Consider the following 22,056-nt stretch of genomic DNA (forward strand, 5'->3'; position numbering starts at 1 on the left):
AACACGAAGAGCACCAATAGACAACATATCTTAACTGTGCAGCATAGTAATAATCTCTGAGACTTGGCAATGCCAATCCTCCATTTTCTTTGTCTAATTGAAGGGTCTTGAATCGTATCCTCGGTCTGGCACCTGCCCAGATGAACCTGGAAATTAGCTTGTCCCATGCTGAGAATTGAGAATCTGGTACTTTAACTGGGAGAGATAAAAAAAGATACAACAACCTGGGTAAAAGATTCATCTTGATCACCTCAATTCTTGAGCTGAAATCCATCACTAACAATGACCACTTTGCTACATCTTTTTGAATTTTATCGTTAATTAGCCTGTAATTCGTCTCATAAATTGTGCTATATTCCTGAGTTATTATCACTCCTAAGTATTTTATTGACTTAGAATTCCAATTTAAATTATATCTCTTCCTGATTTCTTCTTTTGGCTTGAAATTAAAGGATAAAACCTGAGTTTTTGACATATTCAATTTGTAACCCGACATCAATCCATATTCTTCCATTATCTTTAATAATATGATAAACGTTGTGTTTGGATCTTGAAGAAAGGTAATTATATCGTCAGCAAATAGTCCTATTTTGTGTTCATCTCCTGCCATCGTGATTCCTGTCAACTTATCTTCTTGTCTGATTAGTTGAGCAAGTGGCTCTATGAAAATTGCGAAGAGGGCAGGACTAGCACAACAACCTTGTCGTGTCCCTCTGTAGAGTTTAAAAGTGCCCGTCAGATGCCCGTTAATTTTAACTCTGGCTGATGGGTCAGTATACAATGCCTTTATGCAATTTATGAATTTATTATTGAGTCCCATCCTTTCCAGTACTTTATACAAAAAAGCCCAGCTGACCCTATCAAACGCTTTTTCAGCATCTAAGCTGATCAGTGCAGCGCTTGTATGGTGTTTATTAACATGTTCTATAATATGAAGTGTGCGCCTGATGTTGTCCTGTGTTTGCCGTCCCTTTACAAAACCTGTCTGGTCCTCGTGTATCAGGTCAGGCAAAAAACGTTCCAGTCTTTTAGTGATAATGGATGTAAACAGTTTATAATCTACGTTTAGAATAGATATTGGGCGGTATGACTCGCAGTATTCTTTATTTTTCCCCTCTTTCGGAATGACAGATATCACAGCATCTCTCCAGGAAGGAGGGGCTATCGCCTTCTCAAGCGTCCAATTAAATGATTCTAATAGTACCGGGGCAAGGGCTTCTTTGAATTTTTTGTACCATTCATTTGGATAGCCGTCACTTCCAGGGCTCTTATTAGTCGCCAGTCTACCTATGGCTTTATCCAATTCATCTTTTGTAATAGGGGCAGTCAAATATCCATTTTGCTCTAAGCCTATTGAGGGGAGGTCCAATGAGATGAGGAATTGCTTGATTTTCTCATCGTCAACTTTCTCAGGCTGTGAATACAAGGTCTCATAGTAGTTTTTAAAGATTGTATGGATTTCTTCTGGGTCATATTTCAATGTATTTGTTGAGGGGTCCCTAATCTTATTAATTGAATTTGTTATTTGTTGCGTCCTAAGGCGCCTCGCCAATATTCGAGCGGCCCTTGGGCCTGATTCATAGAAAGTTTGCTTCACGGATCTCAGTTTATTTTCTATTTCATTGTTAATTAAGTTCTCAATTTGTTTCCTCTTTTCTTTAATCTGGTTACCTATTATATCTTTATTGACATTTTTGGGTTGTTGTTTCTCTAGGTTTTCCAATTCCTCCTCTAATTGATCATATTTTGATCTCCAGATTTTCCTTAGGTGGGCTGTCCGTGATATTAGCTTCCCTCTCATAACTGCTTTGATTGTGTCCCAAAGAATAGTTGGGTCGACCTGGTCGTCCTTATTATCATTTATACATTCACCAATTTCTTTTGTAATTTCTTCCACTGTGGATTTATTATTCAAAATTCCTATATTCAGCCTCCATAGTGTATTCCTTGGCCTGCTGTTTAAATGTAAACTAAGGTAAACCATGCTGTGATCTGATATATCTGCCGTTCCAATTGTGCACTCTTGTACCCTGTGTCTATCAATGCTATTCATCAGGAAAAAGTCTAGCCTAGAGTGTACTTTATGTGTGGCTGAATAGTGGGTAAATTCCCTATCACTTGTATGAATACTTCTCCAGACATCAAACAAGCCTACCTCTCTTATCAGGATTTTTAGGTCTTTTGATTTTGAGGATCCAAGTCTGCTTGTGCTTGTCGTGTCTAGTCGATGGTTCAAAATTGTATTCCAATCTCCCGAACAGACCAGGATTCCCTCACTCTCAGAAATAATTAAATCAAATAGTTTCCTAAAAAAGGATCTGTCCCTCTCTGGAGGAGCATAAACGTTCACAAATGTGACCAAAACACTGTCAATCCTGCCCTTGATTATTATATATCTACCTTCATCATCTCTTTTTTCTCCAAGCAGCTCAAAGTTTAAAGAATTAGATATCATTATTACAACCCCTCTCCTCCTACTATTTTTACATGAACTATAATATGTGTTGGTGTACCCAAACTTTCTTAGCTTCTCATGTTCCGGTTTTGACATGTGTGTCTCTTGTAAAAATACCACTTGGGACTTATCTTTCCTAATTTTTGCTAGGACCCTACTCCTCTTGACCGGGTTACTCAAGCCATTAACATTCAGAGAGGCAATTTTCAAATTCTGTGACATCACTTAAACATAGAAAAATGTGAATTACTTTGTAGTAGTGTAAACCCCTGATAACACAAACAATAACAAAGACAGAACAATGTCAACTGAACACAGTGAAAAACAGACCTCCAAACTAGGAGGAGAAAACTCCTCACCAAGACCCCGTTGGTGGGTCGAGGGTAGATCCTATCACTAAGACAGGGCCCTAAGTGTAGGGTGGCTAGGCCAAACCTTTCCATCCTAAAGTCCAACGTAAACTATTTCGACACTCCCAGACAGTTATTGTCATTATACCCTAAATGAAGCCAGAAATGAGTCCAATTCAAATCTTGTGTTCCAGACTCGTAGTGACAGTGATGAATTCTATTTCTTCATTTTACCTCCCTTGCGCTGGAGATCATCTCTCTGAGCATCGGTGTGATCACTCTGGAAACCCTGAAGCTTAGATCGTGCTCTCTGGGCAACGTCGTCCTCAGACTCATAACGACCCGGTACCTTCTGCCATGATCCCAGCAGCTTTCCCAGGTGCGTTCCCCAGTCAGTCTCACCTTCGGTCGACGTCGCCTCCTCCACTGTGATTCCTCGTCTCCTCAGCTCCACTCTCGCCTCTTCTGCGCTGTTATAAAATCGGGCTCCTGTCTCCCAGTGGATGCGCATGTTCACATTTGGTGTTTGGAAGCGAACTCCTTTCACTTTCAGAGCCTTTTTGATCCCGTTATACTCTTTACGTTTCTTGACCACCTCAGCAGTGTAATCGTGATCGAAATAAATGGTCTTATTATTCAGCTGGATCTTTTCCTTCTTTGTTTTATTCCATGCCTCCTTCAAAACCAATTCTTTGGTTGCGAATTCCTGGAAATGTAATATGAATGCTCTCGGGGGTTTGTCGGGAGCGGACCTCCGAGGTCCAGATCTGTGTGCGCGCTGAATATTTAACTCCATGTCAGCCGGGATCGGCAACTTGCTTCGGAGGAGCGCTTCGACAAACTCCGGCACCGAGTCTTCTCCCTCTTCTCCTTCTGCCACTCCGAAGATGCGGATGTTATTGCGTCTGGAGCGTGACTCTAGATCGTTTAATTTAAGTCGCAGCGCTTTTTGCTGTTTCAGGCAAGAGCTCAGAGCCTCGGTCGCTTCAGCAGCCCATCTCTCAACCGTCTCCACCCTGGTCTCCGCCTCGTCCACCCGGTCCGCTAAGCCGTGAACTTCTGCTCCGAGTGTGTCCAGTTTATCATTTATTTCTTGTCCGAGATGACTGAATTCTTGTCGCAAAGTGTTGTTATCGCCTCGTAGGTCAGTTTTGAGGTCGTTAATCGCCTGAATTATGTCTGCTGGCGCCATGACGGTCGGATCGACTTTACCGCTGCTGTCTCTGGCAGTCGTCGTGTTTTTCTGCTTTGCGGGCTCCTTATCGTCGACTTTTTGGCTTCTAAGTGATCTTCCCCAATCCATCTATCTTTATTTTCAGCCAAAACTGAATTAAATGTAAACTTGGGGTTAAATTGCGATTTGTCTGGGAGAGCGATCTCACGTGCGTCCGACTACTCCATGCGTCAAACCGGAAGCCTGCCAGCAATATTTTAAAAAAATAGTAATAAGACATTTGGTTGTAATCATTGCTTTATTAAATGTATTATGCCCCAACTGTAGAAGAAGAACTACTCTTGTTGTAGCTGCTGAGTGTATCGGTTGTACGGAGCCCCGGACATGACATGGTAAAAAAAAAAATGAAATAAATAGCTATAACGTGCACACAAAATACTATTTCGTGGTCATGAAGTAGGTATAATGTCTGCACTAAATACTAATTAATAATATCATCATTCCTGGACAGTTGGGTAAGAAATCGAGCGCACCTCCTCTAAGGTCAAAGGTAGAGGCAGTAGAGTGGCTACTCTACTAGAGGTTTCTATACCGGCGCAGGTACGACAATAACAACACAACACCGCTCGATTTGCTTACCCAGGTGTCCAGGAATGAAAAATAGGAATGAGGCGGTGCATCAGGAAGAGGTCCAGTTTTGATATCAAGGTCCCATGGGAGTAGAAGAGGAAAGAGCTCCTCGTCAGGGAATCGAACCCCGGTCTTCCGCGTGACAGGCGGAGATACTGGCCACTATACTAACGAGGACTGCTCTCTCCCATCGGGAGCCATGGCAACAGATTGCGGGGCACTGTATGTCTATTTCTGCTGCCAGTCAACTGGCAGACATTGCAAGAAGTGCACTCATTCAGAATTAACCCCATGTTGGAGTGAATACCTACCCCAGGGGGTCCGCACTCAGATAATGAAGAAGACCACACATTTCTTCCTTTCCCGTGTTAGACAGAGCAAAAGGTCACATTCTGATATGAAGGACTCATGAGCACAGAAGAAAAGGTAGTATCAATTTATCTCCACAAAGCATTCTTCTATTGATCAAATGTTGATCAAAAAAATAATCTAAAATTTAGTTTTTTATTTTAACCTTTGCACATTGTTGAGACTATCATTGTATCATTACACTGATCCTTATGAAGTGTCTTAACCCTTAGGACACAGAGCATTTCGGCTGCTTTTTTCCATTGCTGTTTCAACATACAGTATATATAAGATGGATAAGAATGTGCAATATAGATTGTCTATATCCTTTCTTTATTTTAGCACAACCTAGGCAATCTGATGAAAAAAATAATGATTTTCAACAACTATATAAACAAAAAGTTCTAAAAAAAATTTGTTTTACGTCACAGTTCAAATTTCACTTGGCTCGTTTTTTATGAACAAAAAGAAAAGAATAAGGCTCTATTTTTGTGACTTCTGCACAACTATTGCTACATTATATCACTACTAAAAATGTGACATAAAATGAATCATAACTTTGACTCAACAACATAAGAGGACAAAAAAAAACACATTTTTAAAGCCTGAATATGTGACCTATGAACACACACACACCCCAGGATGTCCATATGAGGAGTTGTGTATTATTCCAACGGCACTTTACCATGGGTGCACCTGCGGCACAGATCACATGAGCACTAAGGGTTAAAGAGTGTGTCTGTGTGAGCAGAGACAGTCAGAGCAGGTGAGGCAGCAGAGCTGGTTTGGTCAGTGAACTACACTGAGCTGCCTCATCCCAAAAGAGCCTCGCTGCAGCTCAGCAGAGTGTGTGTGTGTGTGTGTGAGAGAGGATGGAGAGCCATCACTCCTGGGATGACTAACATCAGCTGCTCACACAGAGCACCTTCATCTGTCCGATCTCCTGACTCTTCTCTGCTGCATTAACTGCATTTGCCGCAGATGCTGTCGACAGCGAAGCGGGGAGGTGAAGGTATAATGGACCAGAGCTGCTGCTTCTGTCTGTAACTGTGGAGATGGACCACGCATCAGTGCGAACACGCAGAGGTGGGTTTCACATGCTGCTGCAGGTGTGTGTGTGTGTGTGACCTTGTCAGGACCATTAGTCATCATAGAGACCAAAACCTGGTTCCTCATTTAGTTCTCCGAGGAACAATTGCTGCGCAAACCTCTGTGTGTGTGTGTGTGAGGGAGAGAGTCTGTCTGTATGCACTTGTTGAGGGATGCTGATGTGGCTCAGCTGTCAGGGGAGAGAATGAGAGTGAACTGGTTCAGAAGAAGTAGGTGAAGAGGCGACAGCATCTTTGTCAGACTCTCTCTGTTCGCCTTCAACTGAAGGAAGCTGCAGACACACTGTTGGGATTTAACCCTGAAGTAGCTGAATAAATAATAATTGACCAGCACAGGGCTCCTGTCAGAAAGCATGGTGAAGATTCTCAGTCGTCCAGGTTATTGTCTTACTTCTTGTATGCAAATGTATATTATATTGGATTGGAAAGTGTCCATATGACAAAAGCTAGATTTTGATGATGATGATCACTGTTAAGGAGATCATGGACTTTTACATTGTTTCTGTGTCATGAGAGAGACATGAGAGATGACCACTACTGTTGATGTTCAGAAAGAAACAATTATCATACAAATAATTGAATAATGAGGCAGCTATAAATGAGTGGTAAAGGGGTCATTTTCCAACTGGAAGACTGGGGGATCAATTCCTGGCTCCTCAAGTCTACATGCACTGTGTATAGATTAATCTGTGGATGCACTGGAACACGTCGTCAGTGATGTTTCCTGAGATCCTAGTGTGTTTTGGGTCTCACAACATCCTCGCCCTTCCTCAGGCAACCTAGGTGTTGATGCTGAGCACGGTTATGACTATGTCATATAACTATATGACTATGATTATAAAGTTCCTCGTCCGTGTATTTTGGTTCATAAAGATAACTTGATGGATTTTCTCTGCACGGTTCATCGTCAGACGTGTTTGTTTATTTAATTTTCCTCACTCTCTCTGACTAAAACAGGTGAAACACTGCGACGTGTGACTCGGCGCAGTGATACGGGCCACGAAATAGTGTCAGAATTGATGTTACGTACTTAAGCTTTGAATACAGAGGCTGCCATTTCCTGTGGCAATTAAATACAACAAGATTGCTTTTGTCTCATATTTCCAGACACTGAGGTCCAACTCAACGTGTGGGGCCGGGCCGGAGTGAAGAGGATGCCACAATACCCGCTGTTGGATCTTCAGAGCCACTGTCCTGCCCCGTCCACACATGTCTCTTCCTGGATGGTGGAGGCAGAGCCCTTCGTCTCTGCATTCTCCTCTCTGCTCTACTCTGCAGGGGGACACTGCGTTGCTCTCTCCTCCTCATCTACTTCTTCCTCGCCCTCGACTGACTCAGCCTTCACTGCCATGTCCCTGGAGCAGAAAACAACTTTTGCCCTGGTCATCTTCCTCTTTGTTTTCCTGCTCATCCTCATTGTGAGATGCTTCCGTATCCTGTTGGACCCATACCGGAGTATGCCGACCTCCACCTGGGCGGACGGCCTGGATGGTCTGGAAAAGGGCCAGTTTGACAATACTCTGGCCTAGGGTTCTATAGATGACACACACATTCACATACGCCGTTTATGTACAGGAACATGCACAAGAGTGCTGCGTTATTACTTCACCCCATGGAGTATTGTTTGCGTGTCTGTTTGTGTTTCTGCACTTGCTGATATGACCAACAGAGGCCGACAGAGGCTTGTGGCGTGAATGGGGTGAAGTCTGCCATCTCTGATTGCCTTGTTGTATTTGCCTTGAGTTTATGGAGACTTCAGGGAGAAAAAAACGCTGTTCTCACTTTACACTGCCTTTTGGTGTATACGTACATGCACAAGCTAAAAACAAACAGGTCATAACTAGCACAATATGTGTATTTTACTCACATTCTACTGTATATAGATCAAAGGGTCCTCACACTGGCCTGGCTGACTGTGAATGACAGTATCCTGCCATGCGGAGTTCTGTGATGTGCACATTCAGGAAAGACAGACAGATTGTTTAGTGGCTCATTTTGAAATTCAGAGTTCAGCTTGAAGACAAAGCTGAACTTAAGCCTTATGTTAATATGCCCAAGATAGAGATATTATGCAGAGCTTACTTTTACAAAGTCGGAATACATCAACATTCCCAGCTCTTCTTCTTCAACATTTCAGAATTGACATAATAAAATAATAAACCTAGCCTTGGTGTGTTTTCACTTAAACAGCTGTCAGGGATTTCATCTTTTGGCTAACTTCCTGTCTGTTGCTGCCATTAGCAGCCACCTCTCTCCTCCCCTAAATAACACACATGAAAACCTCTATTGCGCAACCATTCAGTCGAGTCGAGTTATAGCTGCAGTCTGGCAGAGCCATCTTTTTCAAAGGTCTCTTCAAAGGTAGCACGGACAGCAGATGTAACCAGAGCAGGATTTAAGCCTTTTAAATGGAAGCGGTGTAGTTTGGATGTAGCCTGGGAGACCCATGTCACTGAGTGGACTCTAGTGATTACAGAATAGAAGAATAAAGAGCTAAAATGTCCCATGTCTTTCATAAATATGAAAATGAGTTGCCTCTAAATGCTTTGTATTCTAAACACATATTGACCTCGGCTGGGACTGGGTATTATTCAAAGGGTTTTTGCAGTAGCCTAGTGCTACTTTATTCTTTTCAGTTTCAGATAAAGTTTAAATCACTCAAAATCAACATTTCACAATTTCAAATCAGTGACATCCTAACAAATCTGCTTCTTTCTCTGTTTAAAAAAACCCAAAAGCATTGAGATTAATTCACTGAGCTGCAAAAAAGCTTTCATCAGGGGTGATTGCTCTGAGACAGCAATGAACGCTCAGCTACCTCTCAAATGTGCTCAGATCTCTACTGTGTTGTATTTACATTTCAATATTAAACATGCGCTAGAATGCGATTACGGAGACGGATCGTCTCATGTGATTATCGTAGCAGACGCTCAGCTTTAACTGTTCTGTATGGGATGGCACAGAATATGTTTTTTTTTCTCACTGCAGTGAGCTTGATGGTGATTGGACAAATGCAGCAAAAACATCACTTCCAGGGAAGCTCAGCTTCTCTCAGAGTCAATGGAGCAGTGGGCAGGCATGTACGCTACGCTGGGCTTCTGCATGATAATTGGAGGAACTGTCAGCGCTGCAGAAATATACACGGTAGCAGCCTCAAACTGTCTGATCCATGTGCCAAACATAACTGTCCCAAAAGAAACGTCGGTTCCAAAGCGAGGACACACTCCAAATACAGCTGCCACCAATGCAGTGTCCGAGATGTAGGAGGCTTGTAAAACACTCAACAACACAAACTCAAGAACAGGCACTAATCAATGCCAATCATGTCATTTGGAGACCTCTAATGACTTGTAGGACAGCCATTAGCTACTTTCTTTACTGAGGAGTTGGCAACACTGCATGCTAATAACCTTCATTTGGTTATTAAAATTTAAACATGACACATATGGACCATTACTGTCACACAGACATCTGCAGAGATTTAGAAAACACAGCCACCACGCCATCGATAAAGCTGCAAAATACAAGTTCAGGTAAAGTTTGATCAAACAGCAGAACACACACTCAAGTCCAGGCCCGACGCACAGAGTCTCGGATGAAGGAGCAGTTTAAGAAGCTTCATCAGTTTCTGGAAGAGGAGAACAGGATGGCTGCACTGAGGGAGGAGGAGACGGTGGAGGAGGAGGAGGAGCAGAAGAGTCAGATGATGAAGGAGAAGATGGGGGCTCTCAGCAGAAAGATAGAAGCTCTACAAGATACAGTCATAGCCACAGAGGATGAGCTGAGAGCTGAAGATGTCTGCTTCCTGCAGTGGACATAGTGCAGCAGCACCCCCTGCTGGTGATGGGGAGGAAATACTTAGAGATGCTTGTTAATAGCTCCTCAATGCTTATACTCTCTTTCCAGAATTAAGATGAGGTTTTTCAAAGTAAAGCAGTTATTGATTAAATCTGACTCCAATTGATTAAAATAACTTTATGATTAAATATTGATGAGAATTAAAAGTCAACCAATAATTACCTTAAACAACCTTTTAATGATTGAATTCTGCCACTAAGGAGTCTAATATTGACTTTAGTTCACTGTAAATAAAAACATTATTAAACTATTACAGCATTTCAGTTTTACATAATTATCGTGTTCTATAGTTGTTTGTTTGCAGAACTTATGTAAGCATTTATGTATAAATAATGGCCTGAAATGAGCTTCCCCTATTTCAAAGACCAGCAACTGCCTCAGAATTTCATGTATTACTGAATTTAAACACATCTTGTTCAATGTTTTTTAATTAAACTGAAAATGTCACAAATAGATGAACGATAACTGCATAAATTAAATCATCTAAAATGTCATGCTTTAGGGGTGCAGCTAATGATTACGTTCCTTAATCAATGAATCTCTTTATTTTCTCTATTAATCTATGAGTTGCTTTGTTTAAAAACAGAGAGATCTGACAATGGTGAAAAATGTTTTTCAGTGTCTCTCAAACCTTAAAATGACAACATCATCAAATATTTCGTTTCGGCCACACGCAAAGATAGTTAATGAATTGTCATCGATGAACCATAATAACAATCATTAACAAATGTTGGTGTTTAATTTAGTACTACTAGTAGTATTATTTATCAATTAATTATTGCGCGCGCGCGCGCGCGCACACACACACACACACACACACACAGGGGTGTGATGTGGGCAAAAATGACGATCGGTGCTCACGCTTCCCGGAAGTTAGGAAGCGCTTGTTTTTATCACCGTTGCCCTCTTTTTTGTCACACACGGGTTAAACGGCGGAGACAGTCTCCACCTGCTCTGGAGCCATTCGGCAGATGCCGGTCATGCCCACAAGCGAATCCAAACGTGAAGATTGAAAGACGCAATGCGTCGAGGACACGCTATTGGCCAGAATAAATTTCAATGAGCCGCCATATTAGGAAGCCAAACCCCCTCTTTCATTCGGTAGAGAAAAGAAAGCAAAACAGGGTAGTTTTCGGGAACACCCTTTGTTGTTGACCGCTACATTCTAAGCTGCTGTACTAACTTTAGCATTTTAGTGGTTTAGTTAAGTGTGGTTAGTGTTTTTCTCTCGGGTTATTTAGCTTCCCACTACAATGGCGACTGTGGCTGAAACTCCGACCGGCCAGAGGAGCACGTGCAGCAGCGGGAGCGACACACTGCTCAGTCCCACCAGGATCACCAGGCTGCAGGAGAAACAGCAGCTCCGGCACCTCAACGACCGCCTGGCTGTTTACATCGACACAGTCCGCAGTTTGGAGTCCGAAAACGACGTCCTCCACCTGCAAATCAGCCAAAGGGAAGAGGTGCGGAGCAGGGAGCTGAGCGGTCTCAAAGCCCTGTATGAGACGGAGCTAGCTGACACCAGAACGTCTTTAGATGACTGCTCCAAGGAGCGGGCCAGGCTCCAAATCGAGCTGGGAAAGACCAAGACCGACCATGACCTGCTTCAGCAGAAGTAAGCGTCTAACTCTTTCATCGATCTCTGGGCTGGGACTTCTGACTTTTATCTTAAAGCCATCATTTGCCTCGAGCCGTTGTTACATACTATGATTCATAGAATCGGGGGAATTTGGTTTCTTCTCTGGTGAGAGCGAAACTCAAACTCGACCTTTTGGTGCACCTTTGTTTAGCCATTCATATTATCACATTATTACACATGATGCCCTCACGGTGTAAACATTCCAGAGCAGAGTTGAAAATGCCTGTGATGCTTTTAAGAGAAACATGGAACCAACGTTTCAAAGCAGAATTCCAGGTTCTACACTTCTGAGTGTGTTGCCATTTGTGCATAGAGAGGTTGACAGCAGCAGCTGTTGATGCCAGCTGTTAACCTACATGAATGAACAATGTGAGGAGTATGGATGCGCCTCAGCAAAAGTGTGGTGATTCTAATCCATTTTATGAATAACATATTATTTTATATACACACACACACATACATATACATACAAAAAAATTACCATCTGTTTCCCAAATCTCAAGAGTCCATAAATCATAAATCATGTGTAATATATAATAAATAGAAAATTATTTAATCCAAGAAATTGGAACATATTTAGAAACATGCACTGATCAATTTTCATATAGTTAGCAGCTCATTTAGTAATTCATCATTGCAGACTTAATGCAGAACAGAAGAGCTGTTAATAACATAATAACATACAAAAATGGCTTATTAGCTTAATTCCAGTTTTATGCATTAGGTTGTATGTCTCTTATTTTAAGTAGTTAATATAAAGTGTTGCCTTCCCAGTGTTAAGAAAAGTAGTGTTTTACTTTTCTGTAGTGAACGACACTAATATGGAGAAACACTCAATTTGGACATTGCATTTAAAGTTGGTTAAAGGGTCACATGGGGTGCAGTTAGTATCTTGTTGAAATGAGAGTGACACTCACATGAGAATACACACATGGAAGGAATGGATAGTAGCATGGATTTCTACTGTGGCAGGTGTGTTGTGCACTAACTGCACTGCAGTGTAATCTTGTAAAAAAGCAGCTGTCCAGGTTTTGTTTACTGTCAGAGACAGAAGCACTGTGCAAGAGTTAACAGCTGCTTCAGACTTTTACCCTGGAGTTCAGGCAACATCAAGCGCTGCTGTAAATGCACGAAACATGATTCTCGCATTATTTAAAAACGGCATTAGTGTTGTTGAGATTTTTCTGGACGGATTATTTTGGTGTGACAGTAATTGTGTGTGTGTCTTTGGGCATCACCAGATCTAGTCTGATTTAGAGCTGCAACTAACGATTATTTTCATAATCGATTAGTCTGTTGATTAGTTTCTCGATTAATCGTTTGGTCCATAAGGAAATGATGATGTTCTCAAATGTCTTGTTTTGTCCACAAACCAAAATGATTAACTTTGATCAAATGATCAAAATGATTTCTTTGTTATCCAGAGCAAAGAAATGAAGAAAATACTCACATTTAAGAAGCTTAAACAATTGGAAATGTTGTTTTAATCAGGAAAAAAGCTTCAAACCAATTAATCGATTATCAAAACAGTTGTTGATTAATTGTTTCAGCTTTAGTCTGATCTAATGTTATATTGGGCCGTTATATCGGTTGATATTACACTAAATCACTAAATTACTAAATATTTTGATCATCAATTGATATTCTTAGTGTGCTTGTTTCTGTTGGCAAATCTTTATTATTTATTGACTAAACTGCTGTGAAATGATGTGTAATATGCAGATGTAGCTGTATGATCACTTGTGTTGTGTTTTTGACGGTCCCTGAGAATGCTCCATGGTTTTCACTCCCTGCTTATGTTTTTCTCAGTTATGTGAGAGAAGTAGACATACCATACATTCCACTCATACTTTGTCCACTTTAGTCGCAATTCCACGCCCTTCATAACTCTGAGGCACACCATGAGTAAATAACTGGCCTCTTTACTCATGTTGTACTCTTTACTCGCTGAAAGACTTCCATGTTGACTTAGTTCAGCCAGGCTTAGGGACAGGAAACAAATGTTCAGTGTTTTTGAAAATGAAATGCATGGTTCTCCTCTATAGTTGTCCGGATGGGTGATCTCTTTGTTATCTCAGTGTTTCCTGGCTGGCCTCCACAGAAACAACACTACCATACATTGAATTTGTATATTAATAAATAAAGTAGCTCTAGGGCTGCACGAATAGAGCAAGTAGCCGGTTCAGAGATGATGAAAAATAGACCTGCGATATGATTATCGCACATACTCACATTGCACAATGCTCAAACGATACATCGTGCAGCCCTAAGTAGTTCCATATTTTCCAAAGAGTTGGATAGTAATTGTTGATATGTCTGCCTTGCATTCATTGCTTTATTAAAAATGTTGGATGGCCAGCTTACGGAAAAGGCCGTCATCGTACACTTACCAGGTGTTGTTCTCCTCCTCCTTCAGCTATAATAAAAGGGACTCGGAGGCAGCAGGAGCCCAGGCAAGGTTGAAGGACTTGGAGGCTGAGCTCAACTCCAAAGATGCTATGCTGACTACCGCTCTGTCTGAGAAGAGGAGTCTGGAGGCCTCACTGGCCGAACTACAAGAAGAGCTACAGGAGGTACAACGCTATGTCAATATAGATACCAGTCAAGGTTTTCCTTTTCATTTTACTTGTTGTGAGCTTTTATGAGTGAGTCTTGTACTTAAAAAAACAATTAGTATTGTAAGTTATGTTATGGATTTGTTTCTAAATGCTACTTTGGACGTAATGTATGTTACATTGTCTTTGGTTCCTCATAAAAATGAGACTCAACAGCTACGAACAATTTAAAGAGAAAGACGGTAAAAACTGCAGACTCGCAGAAGTTCAATTTAAGTTGGGCAAACCCCTTTCTTCCATTTGCTCTTGTATTTAAAGTACTTCTGTTTTGTGTGTGTGTGTGCGTGTATGTTTTTAGCTGGATACAGGTCTTGCTCAGGCTAAGAAGCACCTTGCGGACGAGATGCTCATGCGCGTGGACTTGGAAAACCGCTGCCAGAGTCTGACAGAGGACCAGAACTTCCGTAAGAGCATGCATGAGGAGGTGAGAGTTCTGTTTATTGTGGCCTTTGATGATGTCATCCACTTTATCTATTGTTGCCATGACTTACCCTCCTATGAAACATCAGTACTAGTTTATTTAGCCAGTATGTTGTCTTTTGTATTCTTCACTCATGGATCATGTCTGCGCATTGACATTTCTTGCGTCCTGTCTCGAGATATTGACATACTGTGTGTTTAAAGCAGCATGATAGAGTTTTCAATTGAGCACAATTTTTAAACGCACTAAACAAAAATCCAACCCTGCTGACTGTGTGCTGTGCTTCAGGAAGTGAAGGAGTCCCGCCAGCGCTACGAGACGCGTCTGGTGGAGGTGGACTCTGGACGGAAAGAGGAGTACGAATATAAACTGACTCAGGCTCTGACTGACATGAGGGCTCAGAATGAGGAGCAGATCGAGATCTTCAAGGACAACATGGAAAGGACCTATGTGACCAAGGTACGAGTTCCCGGCTCTGCCAGTCCTTGGACAAGACTCTTTACCCCACGTTGCTCTGGTGTGTGAATGGGTATACAATTATGTTTATGTGAGTGCAGAGCTGCAACTGACGATTATTTTCATAATCGATTAATCTGTCAGTTATTTTCTCAATTATTGGTTTGGTCCATAAAATATCCTTAAAATATGTTGATTGGTGTTTCGTCAAACCTGGAAATGATGATGTTCTAAAATGTCTTGTTTTGTCCACAAACCAAACTTATTAACTTTTAATGATTTCTTTGTTAACCAGAGCAAAGAAATGAAGAAAATACTCACATTTAAGAAGCTTAAACAATCGGAAACCTTGTTTTAATCATGAAAAAAGCTTAAAATTGATTATCAATATAGTTGTCGATTAATAACAGATAAATAGTTTCAGCTCTATGTGAGTGCAAACTGTAGTGTAAAGCAGCTTTAGTACAAACTATTTACCCTTACACACTGTCTGTACAGTTTCCATTAGGATTGTTTGTTGGACACTTCAGAACATGGAAAAAACGTTAAGACACAGATTCATTTTGGAAATGTCACAAGAACAACATGACTTTGTTGTTGCACTGAAACCATAGAAAGCAATGGTTCTGTCATTCTATTTATTTACTTATGTAGTGAAGCTACGAAACACCAGTAAGTAAAGCAACACTTTACTAACTTCCTGTGTGTCAGGAAGTGACTGATGCTGCTCAGTTCCTTTTTATAGAGTGTGATGAGAAAGAGGCTGCCTCTGTAAACATCTGTGTCTCTTTCTGCAGCTTGAGGACCTGCGTCAGTTGTCCGAGATGAACGGAGCATCAGCAAACACCGCTCGAGAGGATCTGCGAGAGTCGTCTCTGAGGATGGAGAGCCTCAGTGCACAGCTGGCAGGATTACAGAAAGAGGTTAGGCCAGTAATCTTACTCAAGGTGTTCTCTTTGAATTCATTCCAATTAAATCAGTGTCTTCAGAGGTAATAAAGAGGTATTTCAGTTTAAAATGTTCAAAAGTGAACTAAGATTATCAGCAAACAGGAACATGAAGATTACTATCTCAATCCCAGTTTAATAATAATAATAATAATAATAATAATAATAACAATAATAATAATACTAATGATGATGATGATAATGATGATAATGAGCTTTATTCAAATAACTTTTTACTTATCAGAGTTATTATGTGCAAAATTAGAAGTAGTTATGACTATAATGAAAGGGTTAGGGTGGGTTGTGCTATGAACTAATCAGCCAAATGTGAGTGATTTTACAAACGTGGCCAAAGTACAAAAAACTAGGTGTGAAAAGACTCACTTCTGCATCTCGGGGGCAAACCCTCTGTTGATAAAAGTATCCACCTCACAATACATCCTCATAGTAAAAAAAAAAAAAGTGAGAGCCAGCATTTTTATTCCTCTTCTGCCAAAATTTGCTCCACAGTTTTGAAAGGTAACTGATAATTTACACATAAAAAAAGACAGTGGAAAGACTGTTGACTAGCCTGACACCTGCTTCATTGTCATCTCTGCCATGACTGTATCAAAGAACGTCCCCAAGTGTGTTATTGCCGTCTCACTCTGTGACTTCCATGTCTATGTTCAGTCTCATGGTTGGCGTGATCGCATCATGGATCTGGAGGCAGCGTTGGCTCAGGAGAAAGACAAATCCCGCAAACTGCTGGGGGACAAAGATCATGAGTTGGCAGAGATGCAAAACAAGATGCAGCTCCAGCTCAATGAGTATGAACAGCTGCTTGATGTTAAGCTGGCTTTGGACATGGAGATCAATGCCTACCGCAAGCTTCTGGAAGGAGAAGAAGAAAGGTGAGAAGTCTGGAAAATGTGTCATCAATGGTTACTTTTGCACACAATAAACACAGCACATCCCTCCACAGGAATATTCCTTCCTTCCTACAAATCACTCGGCTTTCAAATTGTGCTAATTAGTGTGTTGATATACATAACTGTTCAAAAGTCTTTAGAGTTGTTGTATTTTCAGCATTGCTATCCGTCCACCAGACTGACTTGTTGCCTAACTTCTTCATAAAGTCGAACCCACATTCTCCAGTGCCATAATTTTAAGGTTAGTCATACCAGGGAGGCACCGATCCGATACTCGGGATCAGTATTGACCCGATACCAGCTTAAATGCCTGGATCGGAAATCGAAGCAATGAATAAACCCTACTCCCATCCGATCCAGTCCCCTAAACTGTGCCACACCTGCGACGTGCCGCAAAGTTGGCACAGGAACTTGCAGAGAGGTGGCACGTGAACGACGTGTGAGAGAAACCTGCATATGCCATGTACAGACTTCAAAACTGCTGCAACCTAAACCAAGAAATATTCTTGGTCTCATCTTAAATGTGTTGCTCTATTAGATTGCACAGACGTACCTTTCAATGGTCACTGACTGTATAATGTAATTTCTTATTTATTGGTGAATTACATCCAGTATTTATTTTACTTTACAAACATAATTTCTTTGTAAGTGTTTTATTCTAAGAGACAAAAATGCAGTTGAATGTCAATTTCTCTCAAAAGTAGGGATGCACCGATTGCCATTTTTTGGGCCGATTATTGATGAAGTTTGACCTGCCGATTCCGATTTAATTTATTTCAAACTACTTTACGGCATACAGATTTATTTTCTATCTTTTCTTTAACATAAAATTCTAAAATAGAAATACAACCAACTTTTCAGTCATGTAACATGTCTGTTAAAAGAAATGGAACAGGTTAACAGTCAGTCTAAATGGGTTGTTACTGCAATACTGAATAGTGCCACAAGGTGGTGGCACCTCCAGCTCCCAAGAAGGAACTCTTGGTAACGAGTTGTTGCTGGTTGTACTGTCTACGTGTTACTGCTCATGTATGATTAGTAACCATAGTGCCGCAGAGACCTGGCTTTGTATGGTCGATGTGAATACTGTAGAATAAAGCTGCGGTGTGGAAATCCCCACTTCTGTCTGTCGACTCTCTGCCTCTAAACTGTGCAGTGCAACAGTAACCCACGCAATCCCCATACCACATCATCCCATAATAATCCAAGTACTTTCTCCTTTCAGAAAATGTAGATGTTCAGGAAAACAATGTGCTGTTTGTGTGTTTCCTCGTGCAGGCTGAAGCTGTCTCCCAGTCCTTCATCTCGCGTCACCGTGTCCAGAGCCTCATCCAGCAGCCGCAGTGTCCACACCACTCACGGAAAGAGGAAGCGCGTTGACGTGGAAGAACAGGAAGCCAGCAGCTCGGTGTCCATCGCTCACTCCGCCTCAGCGACGGGACCCATCTGCGTCGACGAGATTGATACGGATGGCAAGTTCATTTGCCTCCACAACAGCGGAGATCAGGTGAGATCCTGTTGTGATGTTCTTTTGTATATTATGGATGTTGGACAAAATGAATGTATGTGTTTTTTTGTTTTTAAGTTGAGATAAATATTCCACCTGCATCTCAACTGTGTCGACGGTTGTGTCTGTTCAGGATCAGGCCATGGTGGGTTATGAGATGACCAAGACGAGTGGAAATGCTACAGTCACCTACAAGTTCACTCCCAAATACGTTCTGAAGGCTGGTCAGAAGGTCACGGTGAGATATTGTCTTACTTTTGTAATCGTCTTTAGCTGCACGTCCTCAGGAGTTTAGGAATTTCAAAAGAAAATGACAAACATTTATAGCAGAAAACGTGTAATATCACTGAGTGTTTTGCTGTGTCTCCACTACATGGTGTCAGCTTGGCTCGCTCCTACATGGTTTGGTTGTGTTTCCATTACAATATAGTACCTCCTCAACGTGGGCGGAGTCATCACTGCACGGTTGCATGAAACTGCCGTGACTTTGTTTCACATACACACAAACTAGTGACCTGTAAAGCAGTTGTTTTCAGTGTAACTGAATCATTATAATCAGTTAATTAAACATATTTGTTCAGTACTTCCTCCGTGACTGGAGCACAGACTCCATTTGACACAGTCACTGTGCTGAGATACAGTTGCAGGGGTTGTGATGCAGCTCGTGATCAGCACTGCTGTCACTAAATACACCAGACACCTCTGTGCCTTTTTTGGCCACCGAATTTTTGGTGCATCTCTAGTCGTCGGTCAAAACAACTGAAACGAGGCAATCAAAGATGGCAGACTTCACCCCATTCACTCAACCAGGGACAAAATACCTGGGCTTCTGTTGCTCATATTGCAAGCAAGTGTGGACACATACAGAGCCAGTGTTTTTTTTTTCTGGTGGCTTCAAGTATTTGTTCATGTGCAGGTGTGGGCGTCTGATGCTGGCGTGAGCTCTAAACCTCCCGCAGACCTCGTGTGGAAGAACCTGTCCTCGTGGGCTTCAGGAGATGACGTCCATGTGGTTCTGATCAACCCTCAGGGAGAGGTGAGACCATGTCCACAAACATCGCCATGTCTAACCACAGTGGAAGTCTGTGATTCTGTCACTTTGTCAGCTTTTGCATACCAGCACCTCAAATGAGATCTGTGTAGAACTGTATAGAAATATAAATAAAGTATCCTATAAAGGATGTTGTTGTAATAATCATAAAACGAATGTCTCTGAAACACCCTGTAATCAATATTTTGGTCCAAAACAAAAACATGTTTGTATCACAAATAGGATTCAATTTTAATAAGCAATATATATATGTTTTTTTTTTTAAAAGTCCCATTGTTATTCACAATGTCCTAAAATGACAATGAGAAAAAGCAGGCTCCTGTGTGGCATTTCAAAATAAATGACCCCTCATGATTCGATGATCGAACAAGTTTGTCTGTGTGTGTGTGTGTGTGTTGCAGGAGGTGGCAAAGAGAACCACAACATATAAGACATCACTCGAAGAAGAAGAAGAGGGTGAAGAGGAGGAAGATAATGGTGTGGAGTCCATTGAGGAGGACCTCTATCACCAACAGGTGAGACAACACAGCATCACAGGGAGACGGAGACATAAAGGGAACCTCAAAAGCAGAGAGGAGCGACGTTCTGCTCACGCTGCTGCTGTAGTTCACTGGGGAAACAGACCTGAAGGAGCTTGGTGGCATCTCGCTTGCTTCCGTTAACAGGCAGTAGGGGGCAGCAGAGACGACCTTCAATCTCCCCACAACAAGACAATTAAGCATCACAATGCAATTCAATTTTATTTGTATAGTGCCCAATCACAGCAGACATTATCTCAAGGCAGAAACCTTAACATTATAGAGCAGACGTGGGCATTTTACGGCCCGCGGGCCACATGTGGCCCTTTGGGCATCCCTGTCCGGCCCGCGGTATGTCAGTCATAAACACAGATGAACAAGTATTTATGCTGCGCATGCAATACAACTGTGTTGCTTTTATTTTGAAAAGCCTGACGTATAGACGCACATATCTGCGTCTGTCTGCACAGCGACAGGTGACGCTTACCCCTGGCCCCCTAAAAATGTCGGCTCACGTTAAAAAAAAAGAAAAGTTAATTCCGAATGGCTGATGAGAATGATTATTTCTTTTGTAGGGAGATCCTCGCGCGGCCAAGAGAGGCTGCTCCATCATGTGATTCCACATGTGATCATGTGATTCCAGCTCACCGACACCGACCCTCCTCCTCTGAGCCCAGCCAGTCTGCTGCCAACAGTAATACTACTAATACTAGAACTATTTTTCTATCTTTTGTAGTGCATTTTAACAAAGTTGTTTGGATTGTTCTTTTAGGTTTCTAATAATATACAACTGCTTTTTGGTCAATGTATTTTTTTTCTATATATAAATCTATACAAAGAACCAAAAGGAACACAATTTGTATTTGTAGAACACTCCTGTTTTCTTTTCTTTTTTTCAACAGAACATGTATTTATTAAAAAAAAAAGACTCCTTTTTTAAAATAGATTTTAATTTTGTCATTTTAGCTAGTTTAGCTTTTATTGTTGACGCTTTAATTTTAAATGACATAAAAGAGCCACAGGGTGTCAGTAGTGGGCTGGTTTGTTTGCTATGAATCCACAGTGTCATTAGGAGACTTTAGGAGAAAATAATAATAATTATTATTATTGGAAAGACAAACTCACTCTGTAGAAACGGGAGATTTTCCTCCATCAGTCTGAGCCTTGAGTGGACAACAGTGATTATTATCATATAACATGAAAGGTTGTGTTCAGTGGTGTATTTTGTTTTTTTTAGTCTCTGTTCAGTGATGGAAATGTCATGATTTGACATGATTGTATTCATTAGGAAGTTACAGGACAGGTGAAGCGTGTACTGCTTTTATATGTACAGACACACATAACGTGACGGACGTTGATGTGTGTTCTTCACACAGGGCTGCACAAGTCAACGCGAGTTCCTCTTTACTCGCTCTGAATAAGCTCTGAACCTCCTAACAAATGTTACTCGTTTTAGGAACTTTTGATATTTGACAATGTTTTGAAGTACTTGTTACGTTCGTATGCATGCCGTATAATAAATGTGTTTTCATGTACTTTCATGCGTTTTACGTCTTTTGTGGTGAGGTTTGAGGAGTTTATTTGCAAAATAATATATTTGTTGCTGTGGATTCATTTAATCAAATCAATTTTATTTCAGGGTTCCCGCAGATCCTTAAACATCTTTAAATCTAAAAAGGAGGCTTTAATTAGTATTAAAATGTCTTAACATTTTCAAGATGTTTGAAAGTAGGATTTAACACGTACGTAGTAGAGTTTTTGGATTATTTTTTGTAAGTGAAAATCTCAAAAGAATTGGTAAGATTTTTTTAAGTTATTTATCAAATGCCTCTTGCAGTAACTCACGGTTTTCATGTTTTATGTTGAAACATTTGGGCAAATTTGTCCGTAACTAATGTGTTTTGTCTTTGTTGTAAAATTGGTCACTCCAAGTGGCATTTAAAGTCTTTCATTTAACTTGCGTTAAGCTGTAGGAGCCCTGTAGTTGCACAGCACCCCCTGTGACCCTCACATGGAGGATAAAGTGGTAGAAAATGGATGGATGACTGAGACCATACAATGTTCTAG

At 41.2% G+C, this 22,056-nt stretch overlaps 1 protein-coding gene and 1 non-coding gene across 2 annotated transcripts; one reads left to right on the forward strand and one right to left on the reverse strand.

The window, feature by feature from the left end:
* Positions 1-4,714: 4,714 nt before the first annotated feature.
* trnad-guc (transfer RNA aspartic acid (anticodon GUC)) lies at positions 4,715-4,786 on the reverse strand. Its single transcript has one exon. It is a non-coding gene; the product is annotated as a tRNA-Asp (tRNA).
* A 6,215-nt stretch (positions 4,787-11,001) lies between these two features.
* Positions 11,002-21,524, forward strand: lmnb1 (lamin B1). Its single transcript, XM_058617349.1, has 11 exons — positions 11,002-11,539; positions 13,980-14,136; positions 14,477-14,602; positions 14,888-15,058; positions 15,853-15,978; positions 16,675-16,895; positions 18,192-18,420; positions 18,554-18,658; positions 19,337-19,456; positions 19,873-19,986; positions 20,565-21,524. Exons 1-11 carry the CDS (start codon positions 11,178-11,180, stop codon positions 20,604-20,606), a joined length of 1,773 nt encoding a protein of 590 aa, XP_058473332.1. The 5' UTR covers positions 11,002-11,177; the 3' UTR covers positions 20,607-21,524.
* Positions 21,525-22,056: the final 532 nt, after the last annotated feature.

The sequence above is a fragment of the Solea solea genome, chromosome 19 (assembly GCF_958295425.1).
Source record: "Solea solea chromosome 19, fSolSol10.1, whole genome shotgun sequence".
NCBI classification, from domain to species: domain Eukaryota; kingdom Metazoa; phylum Chordata; class Actinopteri; order Pleuronectiformes; family Soleidae; genus Solea; species Solea solea.